The sequence below is a fragment of the Drosophila kikkawai genome, chromosome 2L, assembly GCF_030179895.1.
Source record: "Drosophila kikkawai strain 14028-0561.14 chromosome 2L, DkikHiC1v2, whole genome shotgun sequence".
In the NCBI taxonomy this organism is placed as follows: Eukaryota; Metazoa; Arthropoda; class Insecta; order Diptera; family Drosophilidae; genus Drosophila; species Drosophila kikkawai.
This window is the reverse complement of record NC_091728.1, coordinates 6,558,958-6,577,250: the sequence shown is the minus strand read 5'-3', so window position 1 is coordinate 6,577,250 and position 18,293 is coordinate 6,558,958. Positions and strand designations below refer to the sequence as shown.

General features: G+C 46.3%; 3 protein-coding genes across 5 annotated transcripts in view; 1 reads left to right on the top strand and 2 right to left on the bottom strand.

The window, feature by feature from the left end:
- LOC108081958 (uncharacterized) overlaps positions 1 to 18,293 on the bottom strand; it is a 125,085-nt gene that overhangs the window by 14,987 nt on the left and 91,805 nt on the right. For 2 of the 3 annotated variants that reach the window (XM_041775681.2, XM_070285210.1), the window contains 3 exons: positions 7,589 to 7,694; positions 2,503 to 3,201; positions 1,431 to 1,547 (listed from right to left, as the gene is read on the bottom strand). In XM_041775681.2, the coding sequence (XP_041631615.1) occupies positions 1,431 to 1,547; positions 2,503 to 3,201; positions 7,589 to 7,694 (922 nt within the window). Of the gene's footprint in view, positions 1 to 1,430; positions 1,548 to 2,502; positions 3,202 to 7,588; positions 7,695 to 7,764; positions 7,991 to 18,293 lie in introns of those variants that run through there. The other variant, XM_070285214.1, reaches the window with a different exon arrangement.
- On the bottom strand, positions 12,971 to 14,199 carry LOC108082031 (heat shock protein 23). The gene has a single exon (XM_017177302.3). It carries the CDS (start codon positions 13,985 to 13,987, stop codon positions 13,331 to 13,333), a length of 657 nt encoding a protein of 218 aa, XP_017032791.1. The 5' UTR covers positions 13,988 to 14,199; the 3' UTR covers positions 12,971 to 13,330.
- Positions 16,090 to 18,293, top strand: part of LOC108082030 (uncharacterized) — a 45,714-nt gene continuing 43,510 nt past the window's right edge. The window contains exon 1 of the mRNA XM_041775682.1: positions 16,090 to 16,112. The gene's annotated coding sequence lies outside the window, so the exon portion shown is untranslated. The remainder of the gene's footprint in view (positions 16,113 to 18,293) is intronic.

The window sequence follows — 18,293 nt, the reverse complement described above, 5'->3', positions numbered from 1 at the left end:
CACGGCGCATTATATTGGAATGCCATAACTCAGCCGAACTCTCGCCAAACTAAATTAATTTGCACAGCATTAAAAACTTGGCATTCTCCCCCGTGAGCGGGCAGACAGACAGATCTCCTTTATAGTTCGGGCACACGCGTCCAGATCGTAAAAGATGAATATTAACTTAAGGCCCGGACGGCGGGCGGGCTAATAGATTATGCCGGAGGTGTCAGTAAGCCAACGACGGGCCCAGGACCCTGAGAGGGTCCAATTATCCTCACTTCTTGACAGGTCCTCGGAGAAGGGCAGGCCATATTCAAACAGTTGCAATCAACACTCTCATAAATTTGCATACCGAAATTCAGCCTTATCCTGGCGGGAGTCCTTTCTGTCTTACTTTAACGTCGCACTTGCCGTACACGAAATTTGCCCACAGAATAATACATGAGACGCGGAGTGTCTCCGCCTTCGTCTCCTTCCTCTGCCTACGCCTCTTGAAATCCTCGGTTGAGCCGGAAACAATGGCATCCGCGCCAGAAACCGCAATCTCGGAACGCGGAGGGCTTTATACACCTTCGTGTTAAAAAAAAAAAAACAAACATAAGACAACGCACTTTTCACCGCCGTTTCGAGACTCGAGCTTGCCCAAAAACGGTTGCCAGGTGATAAGGAAGTGGTTATCCTTATTGTCCTGCGACAAGTGGCGGGACGGCGTTGCGAGGGTAAATTGTTTGATTGCCCCTCATTAGCGGCATCTTTTCACTGACGGGGAGGTCCTTCTCTATTAGCCGCTCTGTTAAATGGAGCGTAAATAGGCTCCTGGGAAAGGAAAACTACAAAAAGAAGGTGAATTTGGACACGACGTTTGATTCTCCAAGAGGCTTAACCAATTATCGCAGCTGTAAAATCAGCACGTGGAGCACGAACGAACTCGAACCGGCATGGTACTGTGGGATAATCACATAACTCACCCGGAACCCGGCCGGCACAATCAGCTAGCTGGCTGACAGAAACCACAGACAAACCCGAAAAACGCTCATATTGAAGGAGGTATTCATTACCAGCCGGCAGGCACATCAATTCTCCGGCTGTTTTGGAAAACCGAGCACGGACAGGGACATGGAGACAAATGCACGTATGTAAATTGCCGGGGCTAAATAAAAGCAGGCAGGCCTCACTACGGCAAACTGGCAGTAACTGGAAAATGAACACCTTTGCCCTAGTTCGATGGGATAAATAGTGAGTGTGTGTGCTCGTTCGGGTGTAATAAATCCAGGACCTGGGCGGAAACCCTGGCAAATATTGAATATGGCTGCAGGATATAAATTATGGCGCCCGAACGCTCCACTGACTGCCTCCCGGCTGTATGTATGTATGTATGTATGCGAGCAGTACACTTGCCGTAATTTATGCGCAATTGCAGCCGAAACCGAAGTCCTGGCACTTACCTGTTGACTGTTCAAGGATTGGGCATTCTGCATGACTTTATCCAGGATGCGCAGTATAATCTCCGCGGCCATCTCACGCTCCAGTTGTGTGCCTTTCAATTGCAGGTAGGTGTCGAGCTGTGAAGTGGCCAAGGAAACAGAGTTGAGACAACATAATACAGGTTGTACCCTGCCTCCTGTTAAAGAAACCTAAAGGACCCAGGGCTGCTCCTTAGCTCCTCTCGACTTCGCACGGCAATTCGTTAGCCGGAAAATTTGTGTGCGCATTAAAATGAAAAATTGTTGCTAGGCGACGACCCCAAAGGCGAAGGAACTCGGAACTCGGAACACGGATCTCGAATCTCCTCTTTGACTGCAGTTGGGAAACCGAAAATTGTGTGAAAAATGGCAAGCCGCCCGGCCCGCCAGCTTTTGCATTCATTTGCGTGTAAAAATAGTTTGCCGGGGCCACAAGACACTTGTTCCTTCCCCTCAAGTGCCCCGGGTTCAAGCAGGTTAGGCTTAAGTGTGTTAAGGGTTTTGCGGAAAACGGAAGGACGCCGGGACAAAAACGGACCTGGAAATCTGTCTGACAGCTCCGCCGTAGTGGTACCGAAATATTATGCCGCAAAGGGAATCGCAATTCCGATTTTGATTAGGCCAATTTAACCAAATCTGTCACATTACAGGAATGGTATGGCCATCCCCCTGGTGGCTTTTACATTTATGCCTCTGCCCGGCCCAGAGGCAGCAGGCGGCATTAAGGAGCCAAAGCGATAAATATATTTGTGGGAAATGTATGGCAAGCCAAGTCGGTTTGGTCTTGGCCCTCAGGTATAATCTTTAAGTTACGGGATATTGGAATGTGGAAAATACCCGTAACCTTTCTCTGGTTCCAAATTCCCTTCAGAAATTTCTGTTTCTGGGAGGAGAGTTGAGCGTATTATTCAAGGACGATTACATGGTCAATATGATTAGGGAAATAGGATTTAATTTCATTGATTGAAATTCTGTAAACTGAACTTTACTTCCCTTGAATACCCTCATCAACCTTCGGTTTCCGAAGTCATTCCTATTCTTTACTACAACTCACCTCATGCAGCATATCGATGAGGAAGCTGGCCTCGCCGGGCAGGAAACTGTGCCGCCTCTGCAGGGTAAAGTCAAAGCAGGCCTTCAGAATATTCGAGGAGTTCGTCTGCTGGAAGCCGGCACTGAGGGCCAGGAAGCGATTGTAGATGAGCAGCAGCTCGTCGCGGACGCAGCCGGAGAAGTCGGGCAGCAGCCAGCTGGAGTTGCCCGTGTCTCGCTGTTCGCAGATGCGGCGCAAGTGACCCTCGAAGCCGCGCGGGCAGTCGGTGATGATGGGTGCTCCAGGAGCACTGGTGGGCCAGTGGACGCCGTACGTTGACTCTGCCGGACACACGTGGACCGCATTGCGTTCGATGACATTGATATAGACGCTCCGGGACACGGGACGAACGCTATTGGAGACCAGACAGGCGTACTCCGCCGACTTCTGGATGTTGTTGATCTTAAGGATGCTGCCATCGGGATACAGGTCCTCCCACATGGCAGTTGCTGCGTCCGACTGGAAGAGTACCCCGTTGCGGGTCCAACTATAGCCCAACTGGGCGTACCGCTTGATGTCGTCGTTTCCTGGGGAGAGACACCGTACCCGCAGGGAGTCTCCGCGCTGGAGGGTCACGCTTGCCGGATCCACGCGCAGACGGGGCGGTGACTTGATGTGGATGTGCAGGGAGCGGCATTGCTCTACGCCCCAATCGGTGACCTGGTCGAAGGATAGGAGAGAAAAAAGCGGAAACAGAGACCCATTAAACAAAGTCGGGTAACAGTGACGGGAACAGAGACTGGAAACGTCCGTCAGAGGCTGACCACAGTGGCTTGGGTTTGATTACTCATATCCACAGCGTCCAACGCCCAGGACAGTTGCGGTGAGAGCAAAGGCCAGGACTCTCTAGTGAGACCGTGGCGGAAATTAAAATAGGAACTTATATAGTATGAATAACTAACAGAGGAGATATTTTAAAGTATTCATTTTAAATAAAAAATACAAATTGTAACCAAATATAATTTATTCTGCCTAATTATAAGCTAAGGACATTTTAAGGAAACTCTGCATTATAAAACAATTAGTGTAATTCTATTATCTCGGCCCCTGCTGTTCTTCAACTGATTTCATGATATGTTTGATGGCCAGGGGCTGACCACCCAAACATCAACAGCCTTGTCTGAGAGCAGAGCACACAGCCTGGTGGTCGGACACTGGCATTGTCCTTTTCATGCCCGGCAGAGGAAGAGCAACAGTAGTTGCCACATCCCAGTTCGAACTCGAAGGCTTCCTGTCAGTCAGCCGTCGCCCGAGGATTTGTTTAATAGACTTATTTACTAGTCAGCCAGACGTCATTGTGGGCTGATTGACTATGACAAGTCCTGATTTGCATGTGCTTGCTGTTTGCCTTAAAGCGAATATTACATTATAGTCATACATCAAATGCAAATCTCATTTGGGCTTGTCTCATATTAGTTTATGAAATGTAATTTAAAGGCTTAACTGCCCGGGACTAGCGGCATTTCAAAATGTATTTGCCGTAACGAAATAAGGGCTTCGGTTGGGATTAGTATTTGCCTAGTCACTCGATTTGTAAGTCATACGATGTCCGGTCAAGCCTGTGCTGGCTTCGAAGGACCCTTTAAGTCGCACACGACCACAAGTGCTTCCGAGTCCCTGCTCTTGGCCAAAAGGGAAGGATGGCTGGATGGATGGCAGCTACTTAAAGTCTGGGCCGAGCCGTGTGGGTTCGAGCCAACCTTTCGCATTTATTTATTTCCACGCGGCTTGCAAGCAAACGAATTGTAAACTTCTCGTCCCAACGATGTCGTTGTTGCACATTTCTCCGGAGGGAAATCGGAGAGTTACCAAGTGCACGTGAAACATTTCTACAGAGCAAATAATTTATCATTCGAGAAAAGATAGAGGAAACTCGATGGAGAAAAGTGTGGTTAAGCTTTTATCATATAATTCCTGTGAATTTCCTTTTAATATTTAAGCTGTCATTATTATGATTACTTTGCTAATATATTTTTAAATCTTCTTTGGCATATCCTGGTTTTCAAGTGCAGTGGCTGCCGGGTCACAGCGAAAACCATAGACGTTGCTACGCCGTCAGCAATGACGACGACGATGATGATGATGGGCAGGAGGACACAATGCGACGACGGCTCCTTCTACATTCCACACAGATGCTCGGCATACTTCCGTTTCAAATTTGAAAAAAAAAACGTACAAATGATACAACTAACGAGAAGGGCGTTGGTTTCTAAAGAGATATCCCAACTCGGCGACGTCATTGTCGCCGGCTTGAAGGTATCATCCCACCGCTTGCCTTGTGCCCGCCCGGGTCCGTCTGCATCCGTGTCTGATATCTGGGCCCTCCGGCACTTGGCACTTGGCTCAGTCGATCCGGAAATATTTAATAGACAGCGAAACACTCGCAATGTAAGCCGGAGGTTAGCCGCTCTTTTTTATGACATTGGCGGCTTTAAATTTCTTACGGGAAATGTCGGTAAGCTTTCAAAGTCATTTACGACTGTGCATCGTCAACAAATCTTTGCCGGCCACAAAATCCAAATGCCAATTAACTCATTAAGCTGCGACGTTGTCGGACTGCAAAACTTTCCTACCGAGAGTAGAATTTTTATGGCCAAATGGCATTTTATTGGACGCTCGGATAAGTCGCGTCTCATTAACAGGCCAAGTCGTTAAACAGGACGTTGTGTCTTGAAATTGCTAAGCATTTGGCCAGGATGTTGTGCTGTGCTGAGTTGTCCCTCTTCTCGATCAATGGACACCACTCCAATGGAATTAATAGTTCATAAAAATTGTTATTTTTTGGGCAACCACCAGCATTAAGTAAGCTAATGGATATTGACAGTATTGAGGTTGGGAAATTAAAACGGGAATACCACAAATTTGTTTGCTTGGTGAGTTGATGTTATTTTTAAGAATTGCATTCTCAGATTAAGCTCTTTCTTATGCTTTCATATTCACAGAGTAAATTAACATTTTTACATTATTTCTTTTGAAATTATTTTAATATTTTATATATATTTGCATATTTATGGCCACATTAAGATTCGCTTTTAAACCTCTAATTCCTGTTTGAACCTCTAAGAATCACCGCTGATGCTAAGACTCTCCTGGAGGCCACACTCTCATCTGCCGTCTTTTAATCAGTTGGTCGGTGGCCTTCATCCGGCTGTGTTTTAATCGAGAGAACACTTAAGCTCCGCCCGTGCCCGACAGAAAGTGGAATGGCTTAAGAAGTGGGGCTAATGCAGGCGGCTTAAAGACAGCCAACGCTCAGAGCCATTGTGCACGTAATGGACCCAAGACGCCTCCGTTCCCCGAGGCAAATGAATTAATTGCAACGGGGCGTATACTTAATATCAATACATAAATAATAAATGCGCAAGGCACACGCCCCCATTAGAAATGTACGGGCATTGTTCGAGTTTATTCAACTTATGGACGTGGACATGCAGTCCCCAACGCATAATGGGCCGTGGAGGCATTGGCAGGCGCTTTATTGACGTGGACCTTGAGGCAGTGTTATTGAAAAGGATTCGAGGGAACCCGCTGCCCAGTTTTCAGCAAACAGCTGCGAGACGTGGGCACAATCGACCTTCGGGGACCAAAAGGAGTCGAGAGCTGGGCGCTGGAAGCTGAGAGCTTTGCCTTCCCGATTATCCTTGTTCGGTTGTTGCAGCTGCTAAGCGTTTGCGGACCCTCCTCCGGCTGCCAGTGGCTGCTCCTCCTTCCGGGCTTCCTGCCTTTGATCTGGTCGAGCGTCATTACGGGGGAGCAGGAACAGCGACAATAATAAGTGAGCTGCCGGCACGCGGCGCTCCAAAGGCACAAAGGCGGCAAAAGCAGCTGAAAAAACTGAACTGAAGGCCCAGCGTGCCGACATAAAAAACTTAACAAAATCCCCTCGGAGAGCCGTGGACCATGCTCTAAATACAATGGGCCACCACACCATCGTCCTTGGTTGGTGCAACAGATGCGAACGCAGTCGGATTAAAGCCGGATTTGTGGCTGGCTTTAATCTAGGTAGCAACTCCCAGAGAACCATTATGCTAATGCCAAAGTTCAATTGAGTTTGCAACAATTCCTGATTTGATTTATACGCAACGCAAACGTAAACATTTTATTACGATCCCCTACCGTGCTGGGGCAATCGAATTACCTTTTGATTTACAACTAACATCCCATCCCCGGACAGCGCCAAGTACCTTGGTCATGTGTCCACGTGCTTGGCAGAGGCAACTTTTCCTTTTGCCGGAAAACTTTTCCTTTTCACGTGCACGGATTGGCCGGGTCTCCTTTATGTTGGCCAATATTTTTTACAAGCCATTTGCGTAATATGTTATTACCTAAGCCATAAAGAAGGGGCCCACTGGGATGGCCGGTACAGCGGGGATGGGAATGTGGCCAGTTTGGGGCCTAATGGTCTGGAACAATTTAAAACTCTTATTTAGTGCGGGCCTCTAAATCGGCGAGGACTTGGCCGGGCTTAGCATCATCTTTGGGCATCCGTAAATTCATCCCCGGAAGCCGCAGTCAAAAGAATGTTTAATACCATAGATTAAAATTTAATTGGCCCCTGAGAAAGACCATTCAAGTGCGATGGAAGCCCACATTCCACACTGCCTGCTGCTCCATCACTCCTTTCTATCTGGCCGGTCTACCATATTTTAATTAGTCTAATTAAAAGCAACGTTATAGCGAAAATGAAGAACAGAGCTGAGAACAGAACGCAGTAAAGCCAAATGTAATTATGTGGCCTGCGGGGGGAGAGAGGCTTTTCGTCCAGACAGATCCACCAGTATCCAAGTCCAAATCACCCGGATTTCTCTGCTATGCCCTGCTATGATATGGCAATTAGACTGTCAGCTGAAAATATTACGGGCGTCTGGGCAGGCCTCGGAGAGTGCCTAGGGAACTGGAGAATCATTAGAAAAAGGAAAGGCCCGAGCGGAATTACCAGATCATCAGCTACGATTAGCATGAAAACCCAAAATTGCGGCTATTTTAATGCTAAATAAATAAAAAATTTATAAAATAAGGACTCAGATATCTTATCAAGTAGCCTCACCTTGCAGCTGTAGACGCCTTCATCGATCCGACTTGCCTTGGTCACGCCCAGTATGGCGGTGTAGACATCCTTGGTTTCCGGCGGTAGGACTGTGGTCCAGATTTCCCTGGAAAACGTAAATGAAAGCCTCGGTTAGTCATGCTAATTAGCACTCCACTTTCGGTTTCCGCAAGTACTTGAAACAGATTCTCTCGCAGCGCCAGTCATGCATTAATTCTCACGCCCCGGGCAGCCACATGCCATGTTCCATATGCCATGTTCCATATGCCATTCAGCTCCAGCTCGAACCCATGCCCGAGCCCAAACCCAGGCCAAGTGAACTGGATCACATGCAGCAAAAGCCCGCTAATTGACACACTAATAGCAGCTCACTTATCATCCAGCAACCCGCATCCGGCAGCCTCTCCCGCACCACTCCTGCAAATTTCTGGGCAAAAGAAATCATAGCTAATGTGGAAACAATCGCGGATGCTGCGGTTCGAAGTCAATTAGCGGGAACATGTTTCATTTTCAAATGTTGTTCGAAATGCAACGCATTGTTGCTCAAATGGTTAATAGTTTTTGGTTATGTGGATAAATGGGTCGGTGTCTGGTTTTCTGTGTGGGATTTATGCACAGATAACCCCAGGGATGAGTCGTCGGGTCTGGAATCAATCGCATTGTGTGGGAGAGATGTGTCTTAATCTGCTGATGACTGAAAATATTAACTCGCTGGCAATTACTCAGCAGCCGGTGGTAAACGGTGTGGAATTGCATAATGGCGAATATAAATTCCCTTCGTCAGCAGCTGGCTTACCCGCCGGGTAAAAGTGGTGAAGACTGTCTAAAATGCATTCTCAAGGTAAGCCTATTAGGCCATTTCCCCGGCGCGCCTGAAAATCCACTGGGAAACTTACTGCAAGCTGCTCGCTCTGAGTAAGGCAAAGCAAATGGAAAGCCGAAAACCTGAAACCTAAAACCGAAAACCTTCCAGCTGGCAACAACTTAAGTGCTGTTTGAGGTTTTCGTGGCCAACAAACATCTGCAGTTTCCTGCTGCTGTTGCTGCTGCTTCTCCTCATCCTGTTCCTGGGTGAGTGCATTTCACTAATAACTTTTACGCATGGATAACGCTGACGTCACGGCAGGAAAAGAGCCTCGAAAAAGTGCCCAAAAACCGCACCGCACAGTGAAAGTGCGGTAGGGGGCGCCTCAACCGCAGGCTCTCTCAGGCTCCAGTCTCCAATCTTTAGTCTCGAGTTCCAATTTCCCAGCCTAAGCGTCTAAAAATGCGTTAGGAACGGATTTAGGTTTGGGTTGGGATTTGGGCTTGGACTTGGGTTGCAGAGCACTTAACCCACAATTTACTAATGGCCCATGGCGGAAGCCATGCTCCCTGAGGGCCGCTCTTGCCGCCAAATACGCACCTTCAAAATCAATTAAATGGCAACGGAAGTAATAACATTCCCAGCAGGAAGTGCGTAACGCTTAAATGCAGCGGCATCAGCAGGACCAACACCGAAGACCCACTAACAACGTCGTCGCCGTTTCAGGATTGGCAAACAGGAACCGCAAAAACAGCAAAGCGTCCGCAGCACTCGTTTACAGTAAATGAGCGGAGGCAGGATTGACATAGTCGATGGCACAATCGCCAGGATGCGCAGGATGGCCAGGATACACAGGAAGCCGACTAAGCCGCAGCAACTCCACTAATGCCACTGCAGCGTCACAAGTGTGCAGATGCAACTACGACCCAAACACGGTCAAAGATTAGGCGCCGCACATACTGTCAGAGGAGCAGAGGAATGGAGGAGTGGAGGAGCATCGTCATCATTACAACATCTCAGCGATGCGTTCGTGATGGCCAGCATTATTGGTAAGCATCTAATATCAGTTCCAAACAGATGAACATTATTCGTTTTGGATCGTTGGCGGCTGCAGCCCATTCGATTCGCTTCATGGTGTTTGCTCAATCCATTGACCTTTTGGGGAGTACATGTCCTCTGCTTCTCAGCCTGTAAGTCAAGCCCATGGTAATTCTGTTCTAAGCCACATAATCTTCAAGGTTTACTTTTATGACAAACAGATGGTTTATGTCTTAGCAAGGATATATTCACCTAAGGACAATTGTTATAAAACCTCATTTTGGTGTCTAATAATGGTCTTGAAAATATTAAAAGCTAAGATATGCAGACTTAAAAAATTGATTTAGTTTGTCTTGTCTTGTTTTCCACCTGAAAGCTTGTTTAAAAAATTACAAACGATCTATGTTATATCATAAATAGACTATTTTGACCATAACAAATGTGAGCCTAAGCTGGAACATCTTAAGAAACCTTTAAAAGTCGTACAGATAAAGCTAGAAAATGCATAATTTTCCCATATGTTAACAAAATCCTAAATTAGGTTCTTAAATAAATCCTTAAAAAACTCCTTTTTCGCTCTCAATATAAAAATTACATTAGTGAGGGTATTCAGTGCATCGGTCCCCGCGGCCAGCATTCCTTTCTTGTTAATGATGCATTTTCCCCAATGCGATTTCCCTCACGTAACCATCTCCATGTTCCTGCTGCTCCTAGGGGCCGTTTCCGTTCCGTTCCATTGCTGGCTGCGGTTGCAAAATGCATTTGAAGTCCCTCAATCCACCAGTCTCTCGCCCAGGGCCTGGCCCACTCCCACTCCCACTACCCACTTCCACTCCCAATCCCTTTTGGCCGCCAATGCACGCGCTACAAATGGCCCGCAAAATGCCTTTGCGTAGGCGTGCGTGTCTGCGTGCACGTCCTGTAAATACAACTGCAACTCAGCAGCTCGCAGGATGCGACTCTCTGGCCGGGCTGACTTTGCGAGAGTCTGCGATTCATTTGAGCTGCTGTGCTTTGGTTGCTGGTCAAACAACTCATAACAACTCATTGGCAGTAAAGTTGAATGGAGCAATTACGTCGGGACTGGTGGCCATGGCTTTAGATGTCAGCATGCTCCATTGGACATGCTTCGACATTGAAAATCGACTTAAAAGTGATGTCTGCTTGGCCTTTTTTTCGAGGGGGTAATAACCAAAGTGGCTAAAGCCTTATTAGGTTAACATTGAAGAGAGCAAGAATATTACGTATACGTATTACGTATGCGTAATTATTGTAAATTATGAATTAAATATTACAGAAATTTAACTAAATTCGCTTTGTATAAACTAATTAACTTAAATAATGAATTATTTAGGGGAAATAAAATATAATGAAGTGCAGCGGTAACAAAATGAAATTGTTATTGCAATTGCCAACATTAAAATACTTTGAAAAATCAATTTAGAGAACAATTAACCAAACTTCCCTATTTTATTGCGACTTTCCCGCCATTTATTTTTAATATTCCACTTTTTGGCCCAGGTCATTGGCATCTCTGCCGGCAAAGTCGGTGTAATCAATGGGTGCGACTGGGCGGGAAAAGCGACGCTCCGCTGGAGGCCCCCAACTTTTCCGCAGCGAAAGCGTCTGATGTCACATCAATTTGCGTAATTAGGTGTCGCGGCCTTCGCACACTTTGCCGGCTATGCGATGATGATGGTGGTGGGGACCCTGGGGACGTTTCGCTTCTGCCATTTTGTGCTATTGAAAAGTTTTGCAGAAAAGCATTCAATCGCCGCCACAATGGATCAAACGCCATAAAAAATTAGTTGTGGGCCGCCCAACGATTTCTGCTGTTCTGTGGCCGGTGGGACATAAAACAACAATCGGTATGGGATGGAATGGAAATGGAAATGGCCCGCAGTGCCATGCGATCTGATGTTTTTCTGGGGCTTTCGGCAGCGGAAGAGCTGCATATATGGGCTTTTTATACGTATATATATGGTGGACGGGGGGTAGAGGGAGCCTGGATAAAATACGATTCCATCAGAGTGTTTTATGAGTTCATAAAATTGGTGTGTAGGTGTTTATTATCGTTGTATTATTTTGGTTTGTCCCCCCGCCACACAATACTTATATAGCAGGGGAAATTGAAATTGTGAAGTTACTTTTCTGCTGAATATTTTATCGCCGTCCTCGTGCCATACTCGTAAATATGAATATCCCACGGCCAATATCTTAAAGCTGCAGGCCGCATTCCGGCAACCGTAACTTGATTAGAAATAAGAGAGTCCGTCTGCCGTCCTTTCGTCCATCCATCCATCCATCCGGCCATCGTTGGTTGGCCTCCTCGAATGGCAGGCCATATAAAAACTTTATTAAACGCAACTACGCATAAAAACAAAACGATGACAAAGTACGCGACCTCGTTGTCCCATCGTCCGTTGGCAATTTTTTCTCTTTTTTTTTTTTTTGTTTGTAGCGACTCCCTGAAGCTGCCGGGCTGCGGCCTGCAACAGTTCACTTCAAGATGTAGCAAATTTCATTACAATCGTAACAAGAAAACGTGTCTCAACAGCTAAATTGCAAGGGACGAAAAGCAAATCAAAAACGGAGCGACGCGCCCACGATTTCGGGAAAAGGCCGTAGGCCTGATTGGGCTTGGATTGCTTCAGAGTTTTCCAGCTTGTGGCACTCTTTGGGGGTGAATCAGTATTATCAAAAGAATTCTGCCCTCTAGTTGACTGATTTAATCCTGAATAATTATAATTACAAAGGTTTTCCACATAGTTTGACCAATGGCATATGTAAAGATAACGTACCCGGAATTTTCGGCAGCCTTTTTGTTCTCGAAAAAGTTGGGGGTTGCCCGTATTATTATTTCTTCCTTCGGCTTATTGCTGTCAAACCATTTTTTGTTTGCCTTTCCTTTTGGGGTCGATAAACAAACTATATACATATGTCTGTATCGTTGTCTGTATCTATCTGTATCCTTTATTTTTTTTTTTGCTGACTAGCTGCTGCTGCCTTTTTGTCTTTTTATGGGCACCTCCGAGCGGAGGAGAGATGGGGAGAAAGGCCAGAGCGTCAGTTAGAGATGAAGAAAACGCAAAAGGTGTTAGTGAATTTTATTCAAATTTGACGCTAATCAAAAGCTGCGTGACAGGGAAGTTAAAAGCAGCGAGAAATCCAATTCGCTTGGGATTTGCATTCGTGCTTGGCTACCCCCAGAGGCAAGATTTATCCCAGACTGGGGATTGCTTAGCCGATTAGCCTGACTATTTTATGAGATTGTGTTTTAAAGAGGAACGAGGAACTCAATGGAATACAGCTTCATTATGGGTAAACTGTATCTCTTTTTCAGTTTTAAATAAGATACAATAAATTTAAGTCTGATTTTTTAAACCTCTCAAAAGGAACAATAGATAAATTAATTATAATAAATATATATAATATATAATATATAATATATAAATAAACCATTGGATTTCCATATCCTTAAAGTAAATAGCCTCAGTGGTGTTTTTCTGATAAAGTCCTTTATTGGCATAACTCAAAATCACAAGCGAATGGGAACTAGGTAAGGCTAGTCCGAAGCTATCTTAGGTTTATCCGAGAACAATATCGACCGCGCCATATTTGCTCACGTTTCGAACGATTTTCTACGTGCTGCCTAGGTTGGGAACATAAGAACAATCCAAGTAACTATTTTCGGGGAAGTACTCCAACGTGCAAGTGTCTGATTTGTGCTGATCCTCCTCCTCCGCCTTGCTCCTTTGGGATACTACATGAGCTTTCTCTCTTCCAGCCGATCGACTGCCTCTGACGGCCTAGACGCCCTTGGGCTTGGGCTTCCGCAACCGCTTCCAGGAAGGGAAGAGGAGGCCCCACACCCGCGCAACCGCCAGACGTCGCCGGCTTCATTTGTCCATCGCCGTGCCAGCAGGATTAACCCCGCCACCATCGCCTTCGTCGACCGACTGCTCAATGGCCTTGGCCGCACTGGGATCCGCCACGCTGCCAAAGTAGTTGCCCGTCGGCTCGATCTCTATCACGCGCTCCACGTCGTCCAGCTTGGGTGGTGCTGGAACCGTAATCATGAGTATCCCGTCCGCGGAGAAGGTGGCCCGCGCCTGGGTGGCATCGTAGTGACGTGGCAGCTTGTAGGATCGCGTGAACTCCCGGGTGATGCAAAGCTGGCCCTTCTCCGCCCGGTCATCTGCCTGCTGGCCCTCCACGCACACGGTGTCGCTGTTCTTGGCCTTTACGGTCAGCTCCGAGATCTGGAAGTGGTGCACATCGAGGACCACTTTGAAGGTGCCACGGCCCAGCGAGTCCGGCTCCGTGCCCGTCTCGATCACCACGCGTCCCACCAGGCATGAGCCGTGGCACCAGGCACTGTCCTCCATCCGGAGGTGAAAGTCACGGGCACATACATCTAGGTCGTGGGAGAGATAGTAGCGACGCTGCCGGCATTTGGACTCCCCGGTGGACCAGTGGCGACGCGGCGGCCAGTGATAGTGGCCCCCATGACCCTCGTGCTCGTGCTCCCAGTCCCAGTCCCAGTGGATGGGCATGACTACGTCTCCGCTCACCGGGTCTCGGGTCTCCGGTCTCCGGTGTCCTGCCTCCTGTCTCCGGTTCGTTGGACACGGAGCAAGCGTGTTGATTTTTGGCTTAGATGGCCAAAAAAACCGTTGCTCTCCGCCCGGTTTGAGTCTTACTAGCTAACTGCAGTGCAGGCAGAAATATGGTATGGAAATCGGCGGAACTTGGAGTGGCACAACTGTACCTGGCACCACTGCCTCGGCTACTGAGCTATTTTTTCAATGCCTTTAATGCCGCTAATAAAAACAGTCCTGATTCGATAAGTGTCCTATTAAGGAAATATCGGGGGAAGTCATTGCAGTCCTAGAATATTTTAAGTCAATTAAACAGGAACCTAAGAAATGCTATGATAAAATTTTTTATATTTTTTAGTGGCTTTAAAATCATAATTCAATTTAACTCAAATCTCCCTTAGGCTTAGGCTCCACTGTACCGCATTCCTGCAGAGGAGCACGCGTTTGGCCCAGAAACTGGGTCTCAGCCTTGTCCGACAGCCCAGCTGTTTGATCAATACCCGTCCCAGTCCCAGCCAGCGCGCTTCCAATCAGCCGCTGAAGTTTCCTGCTTTTATTGCACAAATGGCGCCGAGCAGCCGGAATAGGAATCGGAATTGGAAACAAGACAAGGAAAACATACTCTGCTGCGAGCTGAGCCAGTTATGAGATAATGCCAAATTTTGAAGGAACCGAGTGCGGAGCACAGCGGCGTGAGTGGCCACGACTGAGATAGCGATGGTGCCACTAATTGTGGCATTGTCACCCCATAACTGAAGGACAAGCAAAGCGAAGCCACACCAAAGGAACGAGGCGAGGAGGAGCCTGGCAGACGGCAAACTGTGGCAAATGAAACTAATGAAAATCGTGACCCTTATCCACATTGGATGCGAAGGCACTGGAAAAACATGCATTGGAAATGTTTTTTTTTTATTTGTTACGAGGAAAATTTAAACTTCCTAAACTTGTTTGAAAAAAGAGTTTAATATTTAAGTTGTTCTTTCAGTTCATCAGGGTATTTATTCCTGGAGACCTGGCTTATATTTTAAATGTTTACATAAATATTGGATTTATTTCAAGCTGTCTAAATACTTGGTTAGAAATTTGATGCCTATAACAAGCCACTCCTAAACATATAATTTTAAACATAAATAATTAAATAATAATTACACTGTTCCTTTCATGATTTTAGCTAGCTTTTTTCCTCACTGTATGTAAGTGCATGTTCACAAAATCTAGCGAATACAGGGCATTCATTTTCTTCCCTAAAATATGGCTGTGTAAACATCTCGACTTTCGATTATGCGAAAAAAAGGAAATTGCTCAGACCAAATCGCTTGAGTAATCATCAAGGAGTAGGAGGACATCCTTGTCTTGCATCCTTTGACACCCTGTTTACTCAGAGGGTGTGTGTGTGTGTGTGTATGCTGCATGAGCTGCATTGCATTGTCCTAGACAACGCCAACGTTGCGTTGTCAAGACAGTTGTTGCCTCTTTGTTGCTGCTATTCCGTATTACTGTTGCCCCGGGCTGAGCCAATTTGTAAAATATATACGAAATATATTTTACTTATGTCTTGTGCTGGGGTCAGGCAATTTGGCTGCTCGACTGCTGCTGCTTCTGCCGCTGCTGCTGGTGCTGGCTGCATGCTGCTGAAATTGAATTTTTGCCCTGGCTTTTAAGCAAGTTTGACAAATTCTCTGAGCCGGGCCAAAAGCGACTGCAACAGTTTCGTTGGCTGGAGGGTGGGAAATTGCTTCGACAGGCAGTCAAGCCCTTCCACTCGATGGCGCTGAGACAAATATAGATTACGCAAGCGCTTAAGGTTGAGCTAATATTAGCTAGAAATACCAATTGCCCCTTTAAGAGGTCAATTGGTTTGCTCTGCTACAAAGTTGTGTACTTGCTTGCCAGCCATTTTCCACATAACACATCGGTGCCAAAGACGTCAAGAGGCTCCTCCTCTACCTCCTACTCCCCCTATTTTCACATGCTCTCGTTTATGGAATTAGCAGGAACCTAAGCAAAAAGTGATCTCTTGGGTCACAGCCACTTTGTTGTTCAGTTTCTTTCCGACTTTAAAGCCGTTTGCACTCAAAAAGTAAGCAAGAAGAGGGTTTGATTTTGATACTAAATGAAAAGGAACAGTGAACAGAGTGAATTGAAAAGATGTCCTAAAGTGAAAGCCATTAATAAACAAAGGCGGAAGTGACTCAATTTCGGCGCTCAATCGAACACAATCGAAGATGGCTTAATGGGCAGCATTTGCTTAGCCACAGTTGGTAAACGGACTCTAATAATAGTATTAGTGCCGTTGTAACACTTAATCAGGACCAGCGACCTTGTCGTCCCTGCTGCTGCTGCTGCTTCAGCCCCTCCTCCTGCGACCCAAATTGCAAAGGACACAGGATTAGAGGCGCAATTAATGGCCGAGGCCGGGTGGCAGCAGCCATAGATTATTTTACACATGTGCCTGCCTGGTTGGCTGGCCTGCCACAAGCGGCGAATGCGAATGCCAACGCCAAGGCATGTTAATCAAAGCCCCAACCTGGGGGGTCCTGCGAGCCCCGGGAGTAGTCCTGTTATGGCTTGCGGGCTCCTTGGCCGCCGGCTTTGGGATGCGTTAGCGCCGTGATTGGAAAATAATTGCATTCATTAAGTGGGTTATGGCCTCGGCCCGGTCCCGGTCCTGGGCCCGATAAACATCTGCTAACTGGGTCAAAATTCGGCGACTGGCAATCCAATAGATTAACGGTCGAACGCCTTACTTTTCAGAGCCTTAAGGTTCGCTGAGGGATATTGGGCTTCAGAGGAAATTTCTTCAAGAAATTTCAGGCAAAATATGCTTAAAGTGTGCATTTCTCCTCACATCACCCGTGCAAGGTGCTCGAGTTGGACTCCCGTAATTGTTTTCAAATAGTCATCGTGGCGAGTAATCAAGAGATGGGTTGTATTGGCCCTATTGCGGTAATAAATTACTGTTCCCCAAAAGTGAACTACTCTCCTCTGCTACGGTGAAATCAAGCATTAAAAATTCACTTACTTCCGGTTATTTTAGTACGCAAAAGTAAAGTCATCGGACGGATTTAATGTGTAGTCGTTTGTATAATGCAAAGTTGGTAAATGTCCAAATGAATGACTTCACTCACTTCACTTTAGTTAAAATATTTACTAATACTCTGGCCCCATAGTCAGGGGAAACATGTGTTTGCGGCTTTGTACGGCAGTCATTTTTTACGCATCAATGCGTTCAACTGGGCCAAGCTCTGGGTAAGGGTTTGGGTTGCGTTGGTCCTGCCACGTGGGGAGCGACTGCCGAGGGAGAAAAGGGTGCCGGAGTTCCGACAAGGAAACAAGACCGAGAAGGGATGTATGTAACCACATACAAATATGCATAAAAGTAATCACAAATGGGGCTGCCTTGGCGAACTGGCCATGAAAGGGTCCTGGCGAATTGTTTTAGTTCGGGAACGCATAGTTGGCTTCACAGGATAACAAAAATTCAGCTCCGGGAATAGATTCGGTTATCGATTTGTTGGGGTTGGGGTTGGATGAGCCACACACATAGATATATTTATTTATTTCAAAGGTAATATACGGATGATCAAACTTTTATTGGGATGTTACATCAAATATAAATAAAACACATCGGTTTGGGTTCAACTTTGGTAATTATTAAATTATATTCAAAGGGTTCTGTATTTATTTCATTTTATAAATAAAATGAAAGAAATTTCTTGGAAACTATTTCAAAGAAATGGTTGAATGAGCTTAAAAACTCTTTAGTTAAACTTTGCTTAGGTTCTCTTCAAATTTATAATAAAAACCCCTGAATATGCTTCTTTAAAACCCCTTTGAATGCTATGAAAGAAACAAAATATTCACAATCTTTTCTGAGTTAAATTCGTAGGCTGTTTGAACAAACATTTTTGACAGCGGCGCTGCGTGACATGCTTTTGCAAAACTAGACTTTGGCACTGAACACTAAAAGCATTCCTGCCAGCGCTTAAATTTCTGTTAATGAATTGCGAATTCTATCGGCATCAGCACCGCACTGCAAACCCGTCCATGCCAGCCACATTCCCCGGACAAGGACAAGAGCGGAGAACCAAGGACCTCCCCATTCTCTCATTTCCCATTCACGCAACACATTTAAAGTTGGAGCTTTGTGGTGAGGCTGCAAGGCGAATTGTCAAGGCGACATGCTCGCAGCTCCCTCGCTGGGAAGGGCTAAGCCCTCATAACCCCAGCCAAGTCACCCAAGTAACAGCCCCTCGTTAGT